The sequence below is a fragment of the Xiphophorus maculatus genome, chromosome 12 (assembly GCF_002775205.1).
Source record: "Xiphophorus maculatus strain JP 163 A chromosome 12, X_maculatus-5.0-male, whole genome shotgun sequence".
Lineage (NCBI taxonomy): Eukaryota > Metazoa > Chordata > Actinopteri > Cyprinodontiformes > Poeciliidae > Xiphophorus > Xiphophorus maculatus.
The window spans coordinates 29,446,908-29,471,385 of record NC_036454.1 but is presented as its reverse complement, the minus strand read 5'-3'; the positions used below and the strand labels follow the sequence as shown (position 1 = coordinate 29,471,385).

General features: G+C 41.2%; 2 protein-coding genes across 3 annotated transcripts; both read right to left on the bottom strand.

Moving 5' to 3' along the window:
- Window positions 1–13,927: 13,927 nt before the first annotated feature.
- On the bottom strand, window positions 13,928–16,721 carry tm2d2 (TM2 domain containing 2). Its single transcript, XM_005806601.2, has 4 exons — window positions 16,355–16,721; window positions 15,633–15,720; window positions 15,445–15,560; window positions 13,928–14,707 (listed from the first exon to the last, which is right to left on the bottom strand). The coding sequence occupies exons 1-4, from the start codon at window positions 16,618–16,620 to the stop codon at window positions 14,494–14,496; spliced, it is 684 nt and encodes a 227-aa protein (XP_005806658.1). The 5' UTR covers window positions 16,621–16,721; the 3' UTR covers window positions 13,928–14,493.
- A 149-nt stretch (window positions 16,722–16,870) lies between these two features.
- On the bottom strand, window positions 16,871–22,876 carry LOC102221328 (T-box transcription factor TBX2-like). 2 transcript variants are annotated; one of them, XM_005806611.2, is made up of 8 exons: window positions 22,616–22,876; window positions 22,162–22,497; window positions 21,811–22,078; window positions 21,093–21,239; window positions 20,663–20,739; window positions 19,898–19,986; window positions 19,428–19,834; window positions 16,871–17,833 (listed from the first exon to the last, which is right to left on the bottom strand). In XM_005806611.2, exons 2-8 carry the CDS (start codon window positions 22,431–22,433, stop codon window positions 17,597–17,599), a joined length of 1,497 nt encoding a protein of 498 aa, XP_005806668.2. In that variant the 5' UTR covers window positions 22,434–22,497; window positions 22,616–22,876; the 3' UTR covers window positions 16,871–17,596. The 2 variants fall into 2 exon arrangements, with proteins under 2 accessions (XP_005806668.2, XP_023198750.1); XM_023342982.1 differs by having other exon boundaries at window positions 19,428–19,986.
- Window positions 22,877–24,478: the final 1,602 nt, after the last annotated feature.

Sequence of the window (24,478 nt, the reverse complement as noted above, 5' to 3'; positions counted from 1 at the left end):
CAGAAAGAGATTTGGAATGTCCAACCATCATAATGCTAAAGAAGGAGATAAGTTCTGTGTCCCAGAGATGAATGTCTTTTGGTTCAAAATGTACAGATTGACTCCAGAACAGAAGCCAAAGACCTCGTGTAGATGCTCCTGAAGCTGGTACCACAGTGTCATTATGCACTGTGAAACGTCTCCTGCACTGATACGGGCTGGAAGGCCACTTTGCAAGAATAAAGCCATCATTGCAAAAACAAAAAAAGAAAAAGAAAAACATAAAAGCCAGATTACAGTTGGCAAATGTCTACAGAGATATAGAGCTTCATATTTTGGAGACATGTCCTGTAGTCTGATGAAACTAAAATGGAACTGTTTGACCTTTATGTCTATCGTTACATTTGGGGGAGAAACTGGGATGCTTGTAGCATTCTAACTGTGCAGCATGGGGGTGGCAGCATCATGTTGTGGGGCTGTTTTGCTCCAGAAGGAAGTGGTGCATTTCATAAAGCAGATCATGAGGGGGAAAAAACATTATGTAGAAATATTGAAGCAAAGCAATGCAGACATCAGCCAGGAAGCTGAAGCATGAGCGTAGATTTGTCTTCAGATCGAAGACAATCCTTAGCATGCAGTCAGAGTGGAAACAAAATGGCCGACAGACGACAAAGTCAGCGTTTACATGCGGCCATCACAAAGCCCTGATCTCAGTCCTGTGGAGAAGTGGTGGGTTGAATTTAAAAGTGTGTGAGAGCAAAGTGGCCAACAAACCTGACTCAGTTCATCATCATCATCGTCGCCATAGTGTTTCAACACCAGCCACCGCTAAAGTAAAGTGCTGAACATCAGTCGTGCGAAAAGAAATCATAAAAATACAGTGAAAAAGCTAAGCACAGCGAATTAAAAACTCAATTTAAAATACAATAAAATGGCTCAGTTAAAAAAATTAAATCAATAAAAATGAAGTAAAATTGGATTGAAAGCCAATGAGTAAAAATAAGTTTATAAACCAGTTTTAAAAAGGACAGTGAAGGAGTCTGAGTGTCCGAGAGGGAGTGTAGAGGTGGAGAGGTTCTGTAAAATAAGGCGGACAAGGCTGTTTAAAACCTTCAAGACAAACAGCAGAAGTTTTTATGTTTTATTTAGACGGATCAGAGACAACGCTCTGGGGAAAAAAAGCATACAATACTATTCAGATTATGTGTAGAAATTGGTCTAACCCAAACCAACCTCATACAACCGAAGCTGTAAATGATGTTAAAATATTTCCTGTGTAATTTTTGTCAATCAAAATCAATTCATTCAATTTCTCTTTGGGGTCAATAAAGAATTTTTTTTATTGCATTTTGAATTTGAAACTTTGACATTGCACTCATGAAGTGCCTTTCAGAGCACAGGCATGTTTTCCTCACCACTCTAAAGAACCAGGGCAGCTGTGGTGGCGCAGCGGCAAAGCACGACCCATGTATTGAGGCCTTAGTCCTCGTGCCAGTAGTTGCAGGTTTGATTCCCGGCCTGGCGACATTTGCCACATGTCTTCCCCTCTCTCATAACCCTCTTTCCTATTCAACTACTTTCAAATAAAGGCTACTAGAGCCAACAAAACCTCAGATAAAAACCTCTAAAGGACCAAGGTTCCAGTTCTGAGAAACAACGAGAAAACAAACATTACGACGGGATGAAAATGAATGATTAACACGTCTGTCGTCATAATACCAGTGTTGGTATTATGCAGCCCTTTCCCACCAGACTAAAATCTGATCTGAGTTGATCTGAGGGGAAATGTTAAATGAATCCAGTGTGTGATACTGTCCCATTAGTGGATTCTCACATTTTACTATTTGAAGACTTGATGTCAGATTGGATTACACGTCCAGAGCAGGCGTCGTTCGGTTCGTCTGATGCTCTGTTTTCTTCTTGGCATGTCGTAGCAGCAGCAGATGACAGGAAAAGCAAAAGTTTATTCTGCCAGCAGAGCAAGCTGTTGAAAAAGTAGTTGGTGTTTTTCCCACAAAAAAAAAAAGCTCCCGGCAATGCACTCGGAATCATTTGCATGTAAGGATGCTTCTGCAGAAGCATGTTGCTTTGACCATCTTTGTAAACACATCATCATTCTGTTGCCTTAAGGACAGTGATGACTGCTTAGACTGCAAAAAAAAGAGGAACTTTGAACATAGTGCTGAGGAAAACGTTTCCCTGTCCTCCAGTGACGGCTATACAGGAGTCCAAAACATGTTACATAGAAATCAAACCTCTGCAGGCTCAATGGTCTTTAGGAGCTATTTAAATCTCTGACTCATTTTATGTTCCATCATCTTCTCCATCAGCGGTTATGGTAAGTGTCAGTGTGTAGTGAGGCTTTTATTTGTTAATGTTAGCCACTGATCCCAGTGAAATTGCCAGCCGTCTCATCTGAGCAGTAATGTGGAAAAACCATGCCTCATAAGTGAGCGCCGGAAAAGATACTTTCTGAAATGTAAGCAAAAATGAATGTGCCAATCTTCATGTCGCTCTGGACTGCTTGTGCTGTGTCGTTTCTGAGTCCTGCTGATAAAAGTTTGACTTTCAGGAAGGAACATTGTGAGAAAAAGAAGGTTCATCCACCGACTAAACAGACAGGCAGTTCAATTAAAATGTAATCAGTAGTTAAGGCGAGCAGTAAACTGTGAAAACAATCAGAAACTGGATGATGTAATAGCAAAGAAGCTGATTGAGAGGGACAGGAGCAGGTAGGTAAGATCACTAACTGAAGACCATTTTCAAAAATTAGCCGAAATTTTTCTTGAAGTGTTGTTGGCAAAAACTGGAACCACTTTTTGAAGCTAGTTCCAGCAGAAAAAAACTGTTTCCAAAAAACCCCAGCTGCTCTTTTAAAATATTTAGTAAGAGGATAACGGTAACAGCGAAGTTGCCAAAACAAAAACAGGCCTCTGCCATCTTAAAAGAACTCCAAACTCAAAAATGTCATTTTCATTTTAGGTACATCTTATGAATATGAAATTGACTATTTTAGACACATAGAAAACATGGAGTGTTACCTTGATTCTTTCATGCATGTTTGAGAAATCTTCCAGTCTCCTTGGCAACCATTCAGCAGTGCAAAACGCCTGGGGGGACCTAGCCCCGCCTTCGAGACGCAGCCAATCCTCAGAGCTGCTGCTTCACAGAGCTTTCAGTATGTAACTTTCTATAAAAGTTACATACTGCGGCTTTAAGCTTAATGAAATTACAAAGACTTCAGTACATCAGGCGGTTAGGAATTTCTCTTTTTAGCATCCCAGTGATCTCAAATATACTTTTATATGAACAAAATTTTATGGAACATCTGCCAAAGTAAATGTGTAAAAGTTCATTAATGATTTGTTTCGGTTCGATTTTTTTTTAAAGTCTCATCAGACGTATGTACACATTCCAGATCGGTGCGTTCAGTGACAAAGTAAAGTCAAACAGCTCATATTTGGCACAGTAATCAAGCTTCAGCAGTTGATTTTAAAATAAAATTATGAATTCACGGTGAAAATATGCAGTTACTTATTAGCACACTGAAGGCAGGAGGCTGGTTTTCTACTGCTGAGCAAGAGAAGAAGTGAGAAGCTTTTACCCCCCACAATTTTTCAACGCTGAGACTTGTCAGATTAAGCAGAACACCCGAACATGCGCTGAAGAAACTTCACTTGTTCACATGTCGACTGCAAGTCTGTTTCATTGGTTCAGCCCAAGAGGCTACGCTGACAGAAGTTGGAATATGCTTGTTTTTAAATATGCTTCTTATCAGGAAGCGCTGTCTAGATATAATAAGTGAAGTGCAGAGTCACAGCTTGTGTTGACTTTACTGAAGGCAACAACAGAGCCGTGAACCTGGCATCTGGAGGCCTCTGGGTATTTTCCAAGAAAAAAAAAGAATAAGAGCAACTCTGCAGTTGTTGGGGCTCCAGACTGAGCCGCGGTCCGCTGTTCTCATTAAACTTGTTCTTCCCAAAGGCTGAGCGCTGACATCTTTCTCCTGGTAAGATGTGGTCTCTAGCTGCCCTGCTTTCTGCTCTATATTCTTAATAGTCCGCTGCTGCTTTCTGTCACATTGAAGCCTGAAGCTTTGAAGCACAAGCAGCGGCAGCGTGAGCTGTACAGTACACTGTAACAAATGGCTGTAGAAACTACAGCGTGAAAACACAGTAAGGAGGCTGGGCTTTGAAAATACAGCTTTTTAGTGAACAGCCAAACAAAACCAACATGGATGGGTTCTGAGTTGGTCTCAGTCCTGAACTTCTCCAGAAATCATCAAAGTGTTGCTGGGAGATAAAGAAAGAAAACCATGTTTTAATGCATGAGATAAACAGAACATTAAACTTTGTTCTTTTTTTAAATAGAAAAATAAAACATTTTTTGAGAGTTTGTTTAATTAAGTTTCAAGTTCGCATTTAAACGTTTAAAAGCAAAGTGTGCAGTTTCATGAACTGCTGTAAAGTGACAACTTTTTGTAATTGTACTACAGGACTATTGTAGTTGTATTAGAAAATGTGATGAAATCATAGTAACCATGTTATATAATTACTGTGCTAGTTTAAAGAAATTACAGTAACACTAATCAAATTACAGTAAGAAAGTAAGAACAATTACAGTAAAACTGTAATAGAATTACAGTAAGGCTACTGTAAAAACAAAAAATTACAGTAACTTACTGGCAAACCTGCTGCCAGTAATTCTTAATAGCCATTTAATACTGGAATATATACTGTATTCTTATTTGTTCAACATATTAAAGTCACTGTGTATTCTAAGACACTTTGCCACATCATAAATGATTCACACTCAGACTGGCAACGTTATCAGCTTTCAATTTCTTTGGAAATATTTCATGTTATGTTTTTTTTGTAAGTCTCAAAAGGTCCGAGTGAGACACAGTGCTTATAGATGGCAAACCTGCTGCCAGTAAGTTACTGTAAATTCTGCAGTGACTTTTTTTACAGGGGTCTCAATCTCCAGTCCTCGAGGGCCGCAGTCCTGCAACTTTTAGATGAGCCTCTGCTGCACCACCTGAACAGAATAACTAGGTCATTAAGGCTCTGGAAAACTGATCTACACAAGGAGGAGATCATTAAGTCATTTCATTCCAGTCTTTTGTACCTGTGGCACATCTAAAAACTGCAGGACTGTGGCCCTGGAGGACTGGAGTTTGAGACCCCTGCTGTAGAGTCTGCTGATCTACTATGCCAACGCTGAGTGTCCCGCCGTACTGCGCCGCACAGCCTCGTTCCCCCGCTGACAGATCGTCTGCATTTCGTCTGCATGCAGAAGTCGACTGCGCAGAAACAGGGCGCTGACTGTCTCCACGTTTCACAAACAGAAGACAGGTGGAGGCTGCCCTGGTTGCACAGACAGATCAATTTGTAAAAACAATTTAGACGACAGCGAAACAAAGCAGCTCTTTCTTTTGAAATCAATGTTTGGAATTCCTAAGAATTTCGTATGAACATAAAAAACATTTTTGCAATTCTTTTTCCGATTTCACAGTAAGTGCAACATTTTTAATCAAGAACATGCGACAGATGGGTGAAAAGTAGATATTCATCAATCGATTTTTGGGGCCAATTTCATATCTCTAGTACCTGTAAAGTTTTGACCCGCTGACTCCAGTTTTTGCCTATTTTAACTCTCCATGTCATTTTATCCAGTGGATTCCTATAATCCATGACGATGGTGTAACTTCTAAATTAGGTCTTGGATCTCAATGAGACAAGCTGCATCAGATAAATGTACGGTAGTGATTTACGGCTCTACGCTGCTCTCAAATCAGGTTGTGTTGTTTAAGCACAACACAACCTGTTCACATGTTGTGAAGACAAACGAAGACAGGAAAAGTCTTCATTTGTAGTTATTTTCTGATAATGACTAATCTGCAATTGATCATATTTTTAATGCAGTGCTGGGATGGTGGATCATGGTGTCATCATCAGCATCCATGGGAAGCCGGTCTACACCAGACAGGAAGTCAGTGAGGCCGTCCAGGGTGGCGCCGCGCTCTCTGTGGTGGTGAGAAGGAACGACGGGGACTTTCTGCTGACTGTCGTTCCTGAGGAGAAGGACTGATCCACACACTGCAGTTCACTGGGTTTCAATCCAAGGAACTTTAATATCATTTATTTAGTAGGGACGATGCACATTAATTGACAGTTCTGTAAATGCACCATCGGCCAAGAGGCTAATTCTGGCGTATCTCCCAGAATAGAATATCCTTTCCTTTTCTAGGACTCAGGTTTATCAACATTAGTATTTACATAACATTTACATCTTGAATGCAGCAGCTTGTCAGCAAATAGGCAATTACCCCTTGGGGGTCAATAAAGTATACTCTACTCTATTCTAATTGAACTGTTTCTAATTTTTTATAAAACGGGATAAACAAAAAGAAAAAATGTGTTAAAAATACTGTAGGTTTAAAATAGGTTGAAAGTTGCAGTTTCCCTGGTGCCACATGTATTTCTACCGCTGTTGTCTCCATATTCATTTTAATTTCCTGCAAAGAAATGAGAATTGACAGCTGTGCTGCAAATTGTGGAAACATCTTCATCAGAGTTGTAAATATATGCAGTATATGTAACCGCATGTCTCAGAGTCTTTAAATAGCTGCAAAGTAAGTTTTTGGTTTTTTGGTTTTTTTCCACAAACCAAGCAGTCAAAACCAGCTTCCTTCTATCTAAACTGGATTTAACACACACAAGAAATGTTTTTAATGACGCCTCATAAACTAAAAATATTTAAAGGTTTTAATTCTGGTAGCACCTTTAGTATTATGATTGTTCAATCTACTGCTTCAGATTGACAGTGGGAATAATTCAAACTCAGTATTTGTTATAATTGAGTTTGTTCCATTGTATATTAGAAAAAAAAATCGTGCAGTAGACTGATAAGCATTTTGGTTTTCAGTTACTGGAACCACATTTATACTATATTACCAAATCATTTGTTCGTCCTTCTGGATCATTAAATTGGAGATTTCCAGTCACTTACATGGCAACAGGTGTAGATTACCATCCCACCTGTGCAATATGTTCATATTTAAAACTGACTCTGTAAATATTCCCCAGTCACCTTTAAGTTGTATTGTATATGCGCCGCTAATCTGAAACAAACATTCAGAAAACTGCAAAACAACTGAAACACTGAGTTCCTTTCATTCAAGGCTAAAGGCCAACCTGTTTATAGTTGCCTTTGGTTCCCAATAACTGGAACATTGATCAATATATTTGATGTATATTTGCTTTTGATTGATGATCAGAGTAAAAACTGTTGCACTCTGCATTTCTGCTTGTATCTTGCCAAGTTTTTTTCATACACACACAGGACTATAATGCCTCCTTCAGGGAAAATGTTGCTGGAATATTTGAAAGTATAAAATGTTAATAGTAGCTAGCTTGATATACAATACAGACCAAAAGTTTGGACACACTTTCTCATTAAATTCAATGAGAAAGTGTGTCCAACCTTTTGGTCTGTAGTGAGTACAGACCAAAAGGTTGGACACACAGTTGTGTCCAAACTTTTGGTCTGTACTGTATATAGTTCATCCACATGTACAAATATCCATCCATTTTCTTACACCCCTAACCCACTGGGGTCAGGAGGGGGGCTGGTGTCTTTCTCCAGCTGTCAACGGGCGAGAGGCCGGGAACACCCTGGACAGGTCGCCACTCCATGTACAAATATGTTATAATAAAATAATAATTATTATGAAATGCTGGAAATGCTTAAATGTTACAAAGATTACATTCATGCAGTTTAAAGCTCTTGTAACTTGATATATTGTGCTGCTCTTCTACTAAACCCATGCCATGTTGCATCTGTTGAACATCTGAACTCAAGGTGTGTTTGTAAATTGCTGTAAATAAAAACTCCAAATGTGAAATGTATTCAGGTCTGATTGTGTGGTGCAGATGCAGACTAAATCCAGTCGCAAGGGTTCACTCAGGAAAAATGTGTGTAACCCACGCTAATGGCAGCCGCAACACCCAGGATGAATGTTGGCTTGAGGGCTGAACAGCCTCTGAGGCAACAAGCCTGGTCTGATCACACATGAATGCAGCATGCCAAACCATCACTGGCATGCTGCATTCAAGGTCAGGGCTGTGCAGCGACACTTTTAGAAGGATGACAGTAACAAACAGGAGTAGTCAAAGTAAATTCTAAACTTAAGATCTTAAAATGATTAGAATATATTTTACAAAAATAAGCTGTCCTTAAATATCTTAATCATAGGTGTTATATATTGTCTTGGCAGAACTATTTAATTTTGTGTAGTCTGTATTTTTATTTTTGTCAGGTAAAAGTTTTGAGTCACACGCAGACACTGCTAGCATTCCCTTGCTAGCCAGCTGGCTTTTTTGCATTTATCGTGGGTATGCGCAAATTTGTCATCAGCAAGGGAAACGAATGGAGCTCTGGGATTGGCTGCCTCGTATGCCAGTAGGATGTCAAGTAGCTTTATGTCAAGGTATTTCAGCTTCCAAAGCTGAAATTTATTTCTCAAGTATTTTAGATGTACTCTACGGGAAAAAAAAAAATCTGTTAATCTTGTTTGAATTTTCCACAAATAACTTGGAAATACTTTCCACAAAAAAAAAAAATCCTTGAATACTGAACCGGTAACAGGCGAGGGTCCGCTGTACTTGTCCTTCAATGTCAAGATGATACAAGACTGGACATGCCGGGGACACACACCGACAGTCTGCTGTAGCAGGGTCAGCTGGGTCAGATAACTGACTGCTCAAAACAAGAGCTAAGAGCTGAACTGTCTGTTTGGCCTTGGAAGACAAGATTTGGCAAGAAATCAGTTGCTTAACTTACAAAATGCATTTTGCTTTCAAATGTGATACCATTTAATAAGAATAAAACACACATTTCCTTACTTTTTATGCAGGTTTAGTTGAAACTGACAGAAGAAAGTCGTTGTTATATATTTCAATTTACCACATTGTGATGGTTTCCAGCAATCTCTTTCCAACCAATTCCACACCTGCTGGTACTGGCGGTACAACCAAAAAAAAAAAAAAAAGTTCTCTGATGTACTTACTATAGTATTACTGTAGTCACAATGCAACACTTATGACTGTAATTCTCTTTGTGCTGCTTACAGGTGGATGAATGTTCCTCTACCAGCCCGTACTTCCACATATACGTGACGATTACTCTTGATAATCCACTGCCATTTCTCGGAAGTACCTTAAAAGCTGGTTTTCTTTAGATTCCCTCACCATAATTACCCAACTGGCCATTTTTCTATTTCTTTCATAAACCTCTGAAATGTGTTCTAAATCTAATTTAGCAAAACTATCTAAAGTGGGGAACTGGAACTCTTCTGCTGCAGTTGTTTCAATAAATGAGGGAGAATTTGTTGGTGCTGCTTATGAACAACAAGCCAAGGACTGTCTATTCTGCCATTTATTTAGCAAATGTAATAGACAAACAATCAGTGTAGAGTACCCTGCAGAACCTTTTTCACATTTGACTACATAACAACCACAAAACTTAAATGTACATTATTGAGGTGTCATGTAAAAGACTTACACAAGGGGTGCATACGGGTGAAGTGGGAAAAGAAATGATACAGTTATCATGAACAGGGAGTGGATTCTGTCCAGTCTTCAATTTTTTTTTTCAAGTGGGATTCGTCCTGGACTCTTGGAGAGCCTTCATTTGATCTAAACCATTCCAGAGAAGAACCGGTTGCATTTTTAGGACGTTGTCCTCATAGCAGGTGAACCTCCACCCTGGGCTCAAGTCTTCTGCTGCCTCAAGGAGGTTTTCCTCCGCCGTCATCCTGAAGTTACTTCATCATGAGGATGCCATCGCTATGTTTCACTGTGGACATAATGTGTTATGCAAGATGCTCTTATCATCATCGGTAGTGTTTTGCTGAGAGGCCAAAAAATTCAGTGTCCTCTTCTGATTGGAGCGCGTTCCTCCCCTTCATTACTGTGTCTCCTACATGTAGCCAGCTGCCATGCTGGCTACATAAATCTAAAAATGTTTTAGATTCTTTTCAAGTTAACTTTGGAAATACATTTTGAACACAGTATTTAATCAAAATAGTTATTTTGATGTGTGTATATGTTAATGGAGTTACATGTATGCTGTATATACAGTACAGACCAAAGGTTTGGAGACACCTTATAATTCAATGGGTTTTCTTTATTTTCATGACTATTTATAAGGCAAGAAATCCCACTTATTAACCTGACAGGGCAGGTTGACCTATGAAGTGAAAACCATTTCAGGTGACGACCTCTTGAAGCTCATCAAGAAAATGCAGAGTGTGTGCAAAGCAGTAATCACAGCAAAAGGTTGTTACTTTGAAGAAACTAGAATATAAGGGCTATTTTCAGTTGTTTTACACTTTTTTGTTTAGTGCATATTTCCACATGTGTTATTCATAGTTTTGATGCCTTCAGTGTGAATCTACAATGTCAATAGTCATGAAAATAAAGGAAACTCATTGAATTAAAAGGTGTGTCCAAACTTTTGGTCAGTACCCCATTTGGCACAAAGGGTGAACAGAAAATGGATAGATGGATATATATATATACTGTATATATATTGCTCAAAAAAAATAAAGGGAACACTTAAACAACACAATATAAATCCAAGTAAATCAAACTTCTGTGAAATCAAACTGTCCACTTAGGAAGCAACACTGATTGACAATCAATTTCACCTGCTATTGTGCAAATGGAACTTTGTACAGAACAAAGTATTCAATGAGAATATTTCTTTCATTCAGATCTAGGATGTGTTATTTGAGTGTTCCCTTTATATTTTTTGAGCAGTGTATATATATATATATATATATATATATATATATATACTATCTTGCTCTCATTTCTCTTACTTGTGTGAAAGGTTTTGTTAGAAACACTACCACATGTTTATTAAAGGTTAAAAAGGGTCTTATGCATCATTTTAAACAGTTATGAGGAAGCGCTGTGGAGAGATTCCAGAAAATGTGCGGTTGTAAAAAGAATATGAGGCTGAACATATGGTTCATTCACAATATGCACAGGAAAACCTGCCAGCTAAGCAACATTTTTGGCTTGAATGCTAGAGTGCATCATCTTTCAGTCCAGTAGGCACTTATTATGCAGAAATGAAAGACGGTGGTGCGGATATCTTTGGGCCCACTTTGTGGCAGAAATATATTCATTTTAAGCAACATAAAATAAATTTGTGCTTAATGATGAAGGCAGTTGCATGACATTTAAGAATTACCAGAGGTTAGATCTAATTTGTTGCCTTTATTCCACTCTCCTAATGTTTCTAGATTAAAAAAAAAAAGAATATCTAGTTCATCTAGTCCAGATGACTAGCTTCATCTGGACTAGACGAAGCTAGACCAGCTTCATCTCCGCTCTCCAGCGTGACAACAATGTTTCTCTCTTTAATAAACTCTATTAGGTTTTGTTTTCCACGCTGTGCACACCGACCGCTGCATCGATGAAGGAACACAATTAGCTTAATCAATCCTAATCTTGTAACCTTACCCAGGTCAATATTGTTGCAAGTAATGGGTAGAGACAGTCTCTTTCATCAACCCCTCTGCTCATTAAATCAGATCAAGAGAATTCAGAGAACACCCAGAACAAGAAGGTTTTCATTGATTCCTGCGGAGCGGGAGCTGTGATTAACAACATGAGACACTTTGGGTTCCACTCAACCGCTACCAGATCAACTGGACTTTCCGGGGGGCTCACATGGGACTTTTGTGAAGAAGACGAAAGACTTTTCTTTCAAGACAAGAAAACAGTAGGTATATTTTCTCAACAGTGATCAACACATGAAACAGACAGGGCGAATCCATAAACACGCGGCATGGATTGAGCCGAGAGTACGAAACCCAGCCGCAGTGAAGCGTGAGTTTCTCTGGTTATGGTGGTCAGCTCTGCATGGTTTCAGGCTGGACTGAGAAAACCTGCAGAACATGTTTTGACGTACAATAAGAATCCTGTAGCTCACTAGCTGCGTTTCCATTACAGATGTACGCGGAACTCTCTCAGTGTTCCGTAAATGTCAAAAAAAACCCACAATTTCTCAATTGAGGTGTTTCCACTAAATGAAACATGCAGTTAACAACTCACGTGAATAAGTTTGTTCACGCTTTGAGTCATTAAAAAAAAAACATGCCACACCAGTAGCTGCTGATCATGTGATGCAAAAAAGGTCTTTTCGTTGTGGAACAAACCACCTCATCCTTGCACCAAGACGTTTTTATCAAAAAATAAGTTTTTTTTTCGAAACTGACGTGTTTCCGTTAAGCAAATTTATTTTTAAACTGTCAAATTGAGCAATTATATTGTCAATGGATATGCAGATGTTATTATATTTAAAGTGTGACCTCTGACCTTTCATGTGTTTTAGTCTCAGGGGAGAATAAATAAGTCAACTGGTCAAACATAAAAGAAAACCAGAAAGGGGGATTGACGCATTTCTAACTGAAAGATTGCTCAGATCTGTGGCTAACGATTGGTCGACTTAGAAAACATTTAGAGAATAAACAGGAGAAGAAGAAGTTTTAAATATTTAATAATGGTCTCCCCTGACACCTAAGCCTCACTGTAGGAAGTCAGGGAAGATGGAGGTTTGTTTGAGATTAGGTCTTTAATGGGATGGAGCTCAGCAGCTGGACACAGCAACACTGCTCTGAAAATCCTGATATTCCTCTATGTATGTTAAAAAACACCCAAACATCACTGTGTCTTGGGGTTTGCACTTTCATTTTTTTCTTGTGTGAGGGGACAGCGGTTGTAATCAGTCAAAACACAAAGCATTAAAATACCAAACTGCTGAGATGAGCCTGTTAAAACCAACATGTGAATTATGCAGGCTGTGACCTGGAGAAGCAGCTGAATGTTTCTGGAAAATCGCCGCTGAGTGAAAACACATCATCGGGGGGATAGTAGGAGTTTCTAAAGCAGACATGTTCAGCAACACGTCGGTGGCGGTTTGTGACAGAGAGAAAACGAGCTGATTTGTCAGGGTTTGGCGAATGAGAGCAGGTGAAAATAAACGGAAACCCATTCCAAGCACAGACCAAACGTCTCCGCTTGTTTGACGGTGAACCTTTAACCTGCGTGTGCACGTCGGTGGAGGAAGGATGACAAACAAGCCATGATTTGGCATCGAAACCTTCATTTATGCGACGTGACGCCATGAAAGAAACAGTCCACGTTTACTTAATCCAAACAAAGCAGATGCGGTGAACATGAGGTCACTGGCTGGGTCAGAGCAGGCAGAACCGCAGCCCGATCCATTTTGACAAAGTCAAACTTTCTGTAGTAACCTTGGAAACCAAGAGAGGTTGAGGTTCTAGTCTACCGGGTATACCACGACATGAGAAATTCACCGTTTCAAGCCCACCCACCATTCCTGTGGTATTTATTTTTTTTTTTCTGATCAGAGATTCCTCTGTTTAGCCACTAGCTATGAACGTTCTATGACGGCCGATTACTCCGGACTCCCAGTCGCCCCGTCTGAAGGAATTAATGTGGGAATACTTCGGCTGAGAAGACAGATGGCACCTTTGCGGAATAACGGTGTCATACGTGCAAAACGTGTTTACGGACAGCAGCAATTAGAGGAGGCGACACAAGCACCAGGCATCATTATTTGCTAAATTCAAGGTAAAGGTACATTTATGCTGCCTGCAGAGCTAAACACTCTACAAAGGTGTTTAAGAGTTGTTTGATTGTTTCACTGGTAAAGTTTAAGTGAAAGGTGAAAGCAACCAAGCGTCTACGTAGCTTTACCATACATTTTCAGATAGCCGTATATTGTTGTGTAGAAATTTACATTCTATTCTACATTTCATTCTTACTTATGTTGAGCTTATTGTGCGTTTTCTGTATGATCTGCTGCCCAGGAGTTTCCCAATTCTGGGATCAATAAAATACATCTTATATTGATTAACAGGTGCTTCTGCTACTTTTTATTTACTCATTTTAAGTCCAAGACATAAAAAAGGGTCAAATGAGTAAAAGCAATGTCATGGCAACAGTAGGAATATTTGTTGCTTTTCTGTTCAAATGATACAGCTCTGGGGAGTAAAAACAAACAAAACAATATATATAAAAAGCAACATGTTTGTGGTAAAAGATTTTTTCTTTTTTTACAACTGGTTACAGGCATCAGACTTCAGGACACATGGCTCTAAACTACATCCTGAATTCAGGTTGAAATTTACAAACAGAACATTTATGAAGTAGAATAAGAGTCATTTCTGTCCATATTTGTTGTAAATAAATTAGCTTAAATACAAAGAAAATAGACCAGACCATCTTTTTTTTTTTTTTTTGGCTCATCGAGGGTATAATTAACCAATAGTCATGAAAACAGCAACTGCTGCTCCTCTGCAACTCCAAGAGAACATATGGTCTCTCATCTTGCGGACTCGGTCACTAGAATCCCCCAGAGGCCTCAAAAAGAGCCCACACACTCCTCTCCCCCTGCAGGCTGACGCCGCCCGCCTCAGTAGTAGGTGCACCAGTTGCTGTAGTCGCTGGGCATCAGACCGCCGGTGATGAGCAAGATCAGGTCCACGAACCACCAGATTCCCAGGCCTCCCAGGGTGAGCAGCTTCCCCACGGCCGTGCCCGTGTGGCCCAGGCAGAAGCGGTCGACGCCAAAGCAGCCCAGGAAGAAGGAGTACAGCAGCGTGGTGATGAAGTAGTGTCCTGTGTATCTGTGGAGGAAGCAGAAGATGATTTAACAGCAGTGAAATGATGTCTGTTTCACAGGTTAACATGCTGTGGCAGTGCAACAACCTATGGTAGTTCCAAAAGTGAGTAAACAGTGCCCTCTAGTGGGGACGTATAAAAAGTGTGTTCAGCCTGCGTTCCATCAACAGCAGCAGTTTGTTGCACTTCGCCTCCTAACTGAGCCATGATCGCCACGGTAACCGCAAGAACAAATCAGGACATAAGCAAAGGAAAAGAGACAAGACCAGCTCTGAATCCTCCAACACATCGCTGACTTCATGTGTTTATCCAGGTGAGAGTCAGCCTCAACTCCATGGATAAATACTGACAGGCCTGAAGGACTCCAGCGGACAGAACAGGGCGTGGTCTAGTTGTCAGAATCCAGGTGAACCAGGGGCTTCAAGGCCTGACTGGCTTCTCTACCAGATTGCTGGTATTAGGCTTTTTCTAAGCAATTCCAGCAAATCTCATTTTTATAATGCAGGAAGCCAGAGTTGGGGTTAACTAGACGAACCTCTGTTGCAACCTTGTGCGTACGACTACGTGTGTTTTATTGGCGTTAACATTGTCAACGATATCAACAAACCATTGCAACAATGCTTGGATACATTTTTCTCCATAACAACACTTCACACCAAACTCCCCAACAAAGCAGGAGCTTCCCTGTCTGGGTGGAAGTGAACCGAAACACCAGCGCTGAGCCATCTGGGTCGCCTCTTACTTGATGCAAGGCACGTCGCCTCGGAGGAACTCCCGGGGGCCGGCACATTCGATGTCGTCCAGGGCGGTGCAGATGACCTGAGTGTGGTTCACTTCCTTCTTCGTCTGCCCCCCCCACTGAACAAGAGCACAACGTGGAGATGAGCTGAGGGTTTAACGACCGAGACCGTCTCAGAGGACGGTACTGACCCCAACGCAGCCGTGGCCCATCTCCTGGTAGGCGCTGTAGTTTCCTGCATGGTCCACCGGATCCTGGCAGTAGATGAACTCCTCAGGCCTTCAGCACAGGCAGCACACAGTTAAAGAAAAACCAAGAAAGAGGAAAGATTACACAACATGGAGAGGCAGTGATTCTTTTAGCAAGACGATGCAGTTTGAGAGCGTTCACCATCGTCTCATTCGCTACTTGAGATTTTGAGATGCTGATCGGCTGCTTCTGGTTGTAGAATCACCCTTATTGCCACAGTTACACTGTCCAAAAGGATTTCAGAAAAGCAAAATCCTTCCAGAACCAGGGACTAGTGGTCCAAACATGCAATGATTCAATCAAAAAAAAAAAAAGAAAAATTTGTAAAAGAACCAATCAGAGCTAACATGACACAGCTGCTCCAACATGCTGCAGTCATTCTAACAGATTTTTCAGTGGGTTACTTTGATCTTTTAAGTTTGGCAAATCAGGTAAGCGGCAGCAGGAAGTACGTCACAGAGACAACAAATGCTAAAACCTTGAACAAGGAACGTAGCCATTTTCTCTACATTTCCATTTTAAAAAAAGACTATAATTATTTTACAAATACGTGAACTGGTTTAGGCGCTTGGTTACCATGGAAATAGTCCCAATGTGACAGATTTCCCCTCTGCTCTGAACGTAGCTAGCAAGAGCTAACTACGTTAGCTTCTGGGTTACTCACAGATGGCTGCAGAGGACGACCGGGGACGGGGGCCTGTACTCGTACGGCTCCGTGTTGTTCTCCGCCGGGGTTTCATACTTTGTCGTCTCGGGCAGCTCGCTGGAGGGCAGCGAGGAGGCTCCCTGTGTGGGAGAAGCAGCCGGAGCAGCGGTGGAAGCTGCGGTGCTCGAGTTCTGGGAATGAATTCCTTCCAGGCATTGCAACAAAATCGCAGCAAACAGCAGCAGGAACTGTCCGCAGAGCAGGATGTAGCTGACTGAAATCATGGCTCCCCTCAGACAGCAGCGGGAATCCACAGAAATTGGCTCCGCATCATCACAGTGGTACCAAATAGCTGCTCCTTCTTGATTGTTTTTCAGAGATTCTTCTTCTTCCTGTTTTGAGAGTATTGCCTTTTGGACGCGTTACCGCCACCCACTGGACTGGAGTGTGAAGTAACCACTGAAGAGGATTGGTAAGAGGACATATAAAGCCCTGAGAAGCTAAATACCCTTTGAAAGTTTTCACATTTGGTTTCATAACACACATTACAAAATTCAATGTTACTTACTGCAATTTTATTTGGTTGCCCAATACGAAGTATTAAAATATTAGAAAGGAATTTAAAATTGTTTTCCAAATAAACATCCTACATACATAGCTGGCAATTATATTCAGCGTATCATTTTCTACCACATTGAGTTCAGGTTTATGGTATCAAGAGTTGTTTCCATAGTAATACAGCAGAGCCAATGAAATGAAGTTGTTGTTACTGTTTTCAACCAGAGTGAAATTAGATGTTCAGACGCTGTTCCCACATTTTGCATAGTTGATTTAAATAATTAATAAATTATGACACTATATATAACATGTGAGGTATTGTTAGTCATCTTAGATTGCATTTACCCAGATGCTACTAAAAAAACAGGGGACCCTCTTGAACAGTTACCATTTGTGGGGATCAGAGCTAACATGTCCACTGATGCATTTTGTAGGTGGTGCTTTTGTTTGCAAGCAACCCAGATATTTTATTTCAAACTTTTTTTGTTTCTTCTTTAGTTTTTCTTTTTATTGCATCGGAGATCATTTGAAAATCAATCAATGGAAACAACAATTTTGAACATGAAGGAGATTACTGTCATTCAGCTCATGCAGCGTCTAAGAGAACGCCTTTCGTTCATCCTCTGAGTCTACGCTGCAGGTGGCGCGGAGGACTGGGACATCAAATCACGTTTAGTCCCAGCAGATCGGTCGGAATCTGAGTCAGAGTTCTCCCCCTGCTGGTAACTCTGGCTTGTAGGAGGTGACACTGCTTTCCTTTGATGGGGGAACAGATGAGGATAAAACCGGAGAGGAGAATAGACTCTGTGCAGAACCTCTGGGAGAGGAACTGGGATCCAGTCTGGACTGCGTGACCGGGATCTGGTGCCGGACTGACAAACTCATGGGGGAGTACGGGTAGAAGAGAAAGCCTCCGTATGGTGGGAAGCTCATCACATCCTGCATGGTAGAAGTAAAAAAAAAACATTGTGAAGTGTTTGCCACGTGACTTAAAGGCTTTTAATCCACAATTTACAGTTAGATCAGATTAAAACACTGGATAAGGCAAATGTGGAGGGAATTAAACATCAGCTTTAAAAAGTACACATTTCATTTGCAAATGAATAAATTCTAACTTGATTTAGGCTGCTAATCTTACTTAAAAATGACTATAAATTATCTGCAGTTTTTAATCATTATCATTTTTGTTTGTATCCAATTTTAGCCCCAGCGCTAATAATGAAGTTAGAGATGCCCGCTGAGCTCTGCCACCCAGAGGCTGAACAGACTGGGCTGCTGACCAAAGAAAAGGATTCAGTCACCTCCAGTGAGCAGATTTCAAAAGGTTATTAAGCTTTTATAACTCGATAATAAACCAATTATTGTTTCGGTTCAAGAATCAAAAATAGATTTATGTTACCTTTCTATTTAGTTCCTCAGAACCCAGGAAAAATAAACCTTAAAACTATTTAACTCTAACGCTTTAAGGGGGGAGCATTATGTAAAGTCTATTTTTTTTTTAGCTTTACATCATTATAATGTTAATCCCTCATCAAAAACATACCTGGAGTGTTGCTTTGATTCTTTCTTGCATATTTGAGAAATCCTTTAATCTCCCATGGCAACCATTCATGGGCGCCTAAACGTTTGATCTCACAAAGCCCCGCCTTCCTACCCCCAACCCTGCCACTTTTCCACTCAGCTCCTCCAGACTAGCGGCAGCAATTAGCGAACACCTGGTGGAGCTGCGCATCTGTTGAGCTCGTCACACGAACTACTACTCAGTCCAAGAACAGTTGTGATGGACATAATGGAGGAGCACTGTTGTGATGACATTCTGAAGGCGGCGTGTCGGAAAGAGGAGGAGCTTCTTAAAGAAGCAGAGGCCCAATTTCAAGGCAAAGTAAAATTTCTTTTAAGTCTTGTTTGGTACGTGTATAATTTTTATAACAATTGAAGTAAACATAGTTGCTTGATAATATATGTGTCTGTGTATTTTTCAGACACATTTATAGCACAATGTGTCTGAAAAATACATAATACTGCCCATTTAAATTACGGTTTTGTAAAACATGCCATAGAATTTTTTTACAAATGGCCTTGATTTATTTTTTTATTAGTAAGAGTACAAAAAAGTAATCAGGATACTAGTGTGATAAAAAAAAGTAGTATTCTCTGTCTGAATTTACTTTGCGAGACAAACATTCTCCCTGACCTGACTGAGGTGTGTGGTGTTTGCTGACCAGGCGCCTGAATGTTTACATCACATTTTCATTTCTAAAGGATCCAATAAAGGTGACTGACCCTCCTGAGCCGGTCACCAGACACACAGAGACACAAACCCAGTTCACCTAACAGTCTTGTTTCAGGAAGCCGGAGTACCCGGAGAGAACCAATGTATGCACAGGGAGAACATGCAAATTCTACGCAGACAGACCCCAGGCTGGGATTTGAACCCAGGACCTTCTTGCTCTAGCAACAGTGCTCTGTCAGATAGTGTTTTAGCTAGATTCCTGCCTCCCCCAGTGAAAGCCTTTGGTTGGCCGCCTCGTACCTGGAGCCCTGTGTGCTGCTTGAGGGCGACCGACAGCGGAGTCCCAGCAGGCGCTGCCGGTCTGAAACCACACCGCACGCCTCCATCAGCGGCACATCTGTACCAGCTGTTTACTTGTGTCAAATGGAGGAGATGGCCCAAGGCGTTCACATCCAACAGGTGTCGGTTAAAGTCCGGGGAGTAAACACAGCTGGGTGCAAAGCTGCTGCAGAGTGAGCGCTCCCTGCCTGAGTCCTGCGTGCCGTGCGTTACGTCGCTTCTGACTGAGTTTTCTGTTGGGTGGGAGGCCTGCAGAGTCTCTGCTGTGAAGGAAATCCCCGGCTGGTCTCCATGGTAACTTCTAAACAGCTTCGGTTCGGGGCACTCCTCACTGTTAAAGCTTTTGTCGCTGTCACTCGTGTAAGCATCTGGTGGGAACAAAAGGCGCCGGTTAGGGAAAGTCTCACAAACTGACTGAAAGATTTCCGCACCTGAAGACCTGACGTCACCGCAGTGAGCTACCGGAGCACGCTGCCCATCCGCCGCCTCTCTGCACCTTTGTCCAGACTGCTGGACCTTCCTGATGAAGAAAAAAACCCACAATATTTTCCGTGATATAAAAAGTTAAAGTATTTTAAAATCTGCTATTGGTCAGAGGTTAAACATGGAACTTACTACCTAAGCACTATCTGCACTTTAAGTAATTCAGTTCACATAATTCCAGAGGGATTTATTTGCAGAAAAAAAAGAACTAAATTAAGCAAACAAAAGAAGAAAATATTTTATTTCCATGAAGGAACATTTTTATTTCCATGAATGAAAAAATGTATACATCTTTTAAAAGAGTAACAGTGCTTTGTAATATTAGTCAAGTAAAAGTGCAAAGTATTATGAAGTAAAACTACTCCTAAAAGTATTTTTTCCATTTCTATTTTTTTCTATCTGCTGTTTATTATCATTAGCTTTGTAAGCTATGCTGACTGCTTCTTACTGTAAATTATTATCTACTGTGTTCAATTAAGTATTGGAAATTCATTATTTACATTATTCCATTAAAATGAAATAGTGCTGCAGAGACTAAAGCTGAATTTTAATATAAGCAAGACCTCACTTCCTTATTTTAGGCAAATATAGAAATATTTTTCTGTCCATCTGTCTTCAGACTGAGGAACTAAGGAAGGACTGAGGAACCCTTCCAGGTTCGTAGGTCAACTCCAGTCTGCGTGTAAATATCTAACGCTGCATCTCCATCTCACCTCTTCTCTCTCCGTCCGTTCCCCGTGTCCCGGAATCCTTTCGCAAAAGGGTTGTTGTCAATTTTCAGCTGTGTGATCTGATCATATGTGAAATGCAGACACGTCTTTAGAAATTATGTAATTATGGTGATTAACTTGTACAACCAAAATTCCAATGAAGGTGGGGTGTAAAAAAAATGAATAAAAAACAGAATATTATTCAGTTGAATTCACTACAAAGACGAGATATTTAATGTTCACTTATTTGGAAATTGATGCCTGCAACGCGTTGCCTCTGACCTTCACCAACAGGCCAGCTGGGGGAAGTGTCTTGCAACAACAACAACTCAGATTCAAACTGGCAACCCACCGAATACAGGACCAGCTCCTGTCACCTAAAAAATTGAACCGATTTCAGCAGAATGAACCGGCTGACGGTTCAGACTCTCACCTTGTCGTTCTGGTACGCCGTCACGGCGATGAACTGCGTCTCAGCGAAAACGTAGGTCCTGAAGGTGCTGCACGGAAGCCTGAGGATGTCATTGGCCTTCACTATGTGGAACCGCGGCTGGTATTTGTGCATCGAGTTCAGAATTGTCTGTGCAAGACGGATGAAGAACAAATCAAATCAGTTCAGTTTTTTGGGGGCCTTTTGTCCGGATCTTTGGTTTTGTCAGTTTGTTTTGTTATTATTTGCGTTCCTCGGTTTCTTATTTCTATTAGTTCCGCCTTTATCCACTTTTACTCCAGTTCCTTCTCAATGATTCTAGTTATGTTTATTTCTTGTGTCTAGTCCTTTCTTAGTCACTCTAGTCTTAATAGGATTCTTATGTCTAGTCGAGGAGAAGCAGCATTCAGCTTCTATGCACCACAAATCTGGAACAGACTTCCAGAAAACTGTAAAACAGCTGACTTCCTTTAAATCTCAGCTGAAAACCCACCGGTTTTGACTTGTACTTGAAGCGTAATCAATTACTGTCAGGATCTGCGGCTTCGGCAGTTCCTCTGGTTTCCTTCTAGGTGGCGTTCGAGAGCTCGCTGGCGTATACACACACCCTCTCCACAGGTGTGTGTATGATAAGCATACGTTACAAATCGGGAACTTCTAAACCTGAAGGGAATATCGACTGCTGTAACTTTTTGTTAAAAGCGCTGAAAGTAAAACTTACAAATCCATGGTTGTCGGAGATGTTGTTGGTCAGTTTCAGCTTGTGGAAGTTCACCGCTTTGGACATCCACTGTTCTCCTGTGGCAGGACTGTCCGGGTGGATGTACATGCGCCTGGGCATCTCCGGGTCCGCCTTCCCGGCCACCGTCCAGCGCGAGTTGTGGAACTTATACCTGCAATCATCCGCGGCCACGATGTCCATCAGCAGGATGTACTTGGCCTTCCTGTTCATGCCCGTACACCTGGCTCTGAGCGGCGGGAACATGCGCCTGCGAGGGCAGAAGAGGAGATTCACCACGAGACATTACACCGCGCTCCGGCCCGCATGCGTAAGCCTGGACTATTTATTTACCTCCCTGATTTAGTGATGACCATCTCCGTGCCGTGTGTGTGGAAATGCTTCCAAAGGTCAGCAGCTTCCAGAGACACCCTGGGCTCCTCCTCAGCTGTGTCAGCGCTGTCCAGGAGTTCAGGCCCGCAGCACGCCAAACCCCGCCGCGGCTCGGGATGGGTCAGCCTTCTGGAGGTCGGAGTGGGAGCGAGCAACAGAGCCGGTTCTGACAGGAGAGTCCCAACTCCCGATGGAAAACTTTGAGCGGCCTCTGGGACGCAAAAGCTGCGCATGTTCTCCAAAAGCAACTTTTACGCACGACTCTGATTGGTTGGAACTTTTACGCAGCATGGAATCCTAAACGGAAAAATGTTTATTTATTGATTTTTTTTTTAAAGTTAATGTAGAAAGTCCTAAACTAATAATACTAGATAAAACTTGATAATGTCTACTTTGGTCAGTCGCTCCTACTCACAGATCAGTCTGTGCGCCGCGATGCTGTCCTCCCTCCCGTGTCCAGCCTCAGAGTGAATCCCAGCAGTGGGTGTGGTTTCTTCTTAATGCAGATTAAAAGAAAATTGCTTCGTGGTATTTCCTCCCGCACAACGTGCTGCGTTAGAAAGTTTCTCGGCTCGGCGCAGAGGGAATGCCCTCTGCCAGCGGTTGTCCCGACAGGATAGACTCTGGGTTTGGTTACAGGCTTTTAATGCTCAGTGGTCCGCGGCAGCGCAAGAATGTTCCGGGAACTTTCCGTGATGCGCGTCACTACCAGGCCAGCCGCCCTTAATAAAAGCTACAGGGTCTTGGTGGGTAGGGAGGGGTCACCATGAGGAAATGGCGCGCAGCAAGAAGTCAGCTTAAAATAGTCAATATTTCATTTGATTAAAAAAACAAACTGTTTGGATGATGTTCTGTGAAGAGGAGGTGTTTCCTGAAATATACTCTACAAAATGAGGGTTACTGTACTTTGCTCTCAAATTTCTTATCACGTTAGTATTGAGCCAATACTGACTGCAGTTTTGTATCAATATTATTGATATTTTGGATCCACAAAGAAATGTTGTAGCTAGGATTTAAACCCAGGACCTATTTGGTACGAGGCGGCGGTTCTAATCGCAAATTCATACAGCTGTGATAGATTTTTATTTGTAATTTATCAATGAATTAAGATAATTGGGTTTATGAGAAACAAACTAACTTTGCAATATTAAGCAACGCTTTTAATGAAAATCAATTAAATCTCAGGAGCAAAACTCAGACTTTAAGACTTTATGAAATATAATCTCTTTGTTGACTTTATGAACATTATTGAACCAAAGGGTCAATGTGCTATCTACCTTACAGGTGAAAGGTCAATGTTATCAGAAGAGGAAAGTGGTTCTGAATCATGAACAAAAGTCATTAAGAGAACCTCATGTATTTTCATACAGCATCATTTTTTATCATCTCACTGTTTATTCCACTCAGTGGAGGAACTTCAGTGACCTCTGATGAGGATGTCAGAGTTCAAAATGTCCGACTGGGAAGAATTAGGATTAATAATTAAAAAGGTTAGGAGTCCTTTTATGTTTTTTATATACTCTTAATTTTTTTTATTAATATTGATTGTTCTTTGATGCGAGGAGTTGGACTAATAAAACCAACCTGCCTACCTATCTACCTATCCAGGTCCTTCTTGTTGCTAGGCAGCTGTGCTACCTACTGTGCAGCCCTGGTTCACTAACTTGATTTAAACCTGAGAAAAAAGTCTGGAAAATGAAGTTATGCTAATGGACTCGGACTTGGTTATACTGGTCTCCTGGTACGGCAACACAGAGCAGGAGATGCTGGATGAATTTGGCTCTGAGACGGTTCAGAGTCCATGTTTTAAATAGCTTGGACGCCTTGAATCTTTATACTTCAGTCCAGTACCAGCTCCTATATCAACATCTACAAGTGTCCTCCTTTTGCCCCCTTGGCTGTAAAGCATTGGTATTAGACATAATAATCAGTTTTGTTCATCTTATTAACTGTGCTGTAACAAAACCCCAGAACTGAGCCTCCTGCCTTTGATGAAGCAAAGACTTGGAGAGGAACTGCCCTTTTTCTAAAGTCAGCTAAAACTTGTGTTACTCTGCTGACATCACTGTGAAATTAGGAATCGCCTCACTGTGAAACTTTTGTCACAGATCTTTGAGGCCTCTTTTATCTGGTTTCTAAATCAGCATACCTATTTTTTTATTTTTTTTCAAATGTCATTAAAGATATGCAGCGGGTGGTAAAGCGGGTGATGACTCAGTCTTTTTCTGGCGGGGAAGCGGAGGGGAAATCCCTGCCTGACCGTCAGCCATCTTCAAAG

Bases quoted from the DNA above. Each gene is read 5' to 3' on its own strand.
- tm2d2 (XM_005806601.2), bottom strand. From the start codon at position 16,620: ATGATTTCAGTCAGCTACATCCTGCTCTGCGGACAGTTCCTGCTGCTG. The intron at 15,721-16,354 runs GTGAGTAACCCA...CCTGTGCTGAAG, and splicing joins GTCGTCCTCTGCAGCCATCT to GCCTGAGGAGTTCATCTACT. The intron at 14,708-15,444 runs GTAAGAGGCGAC...CTTCCTCCACAG, and splicing joins GGCGACGTGCCTTGCATCAA to ATACACAGGACACTACTTCA.
- LOC102221328 (XM_023342982.1), bottom strand. From the start codon at position 22,433: ATGCGCAGCTTTTGCGTCCCAGAGGCCGCTCAAAGTTTTCCATCGGGA. The intron at 22,079-22,161 runs GTAAATAAATAG...CTGCCCTCGCAG, and splicing joins GTCATCACTAAATCAGGGAG to GCGCATGTTCCCGCCGCTCA. The intron at 17,834-19,427 runs GTACGAGGCGGC...TCTACCATGCAG, and splicing joins AGCAGCACACAGGGCTCCAG to GATGTGATGAGCTTCCCACC.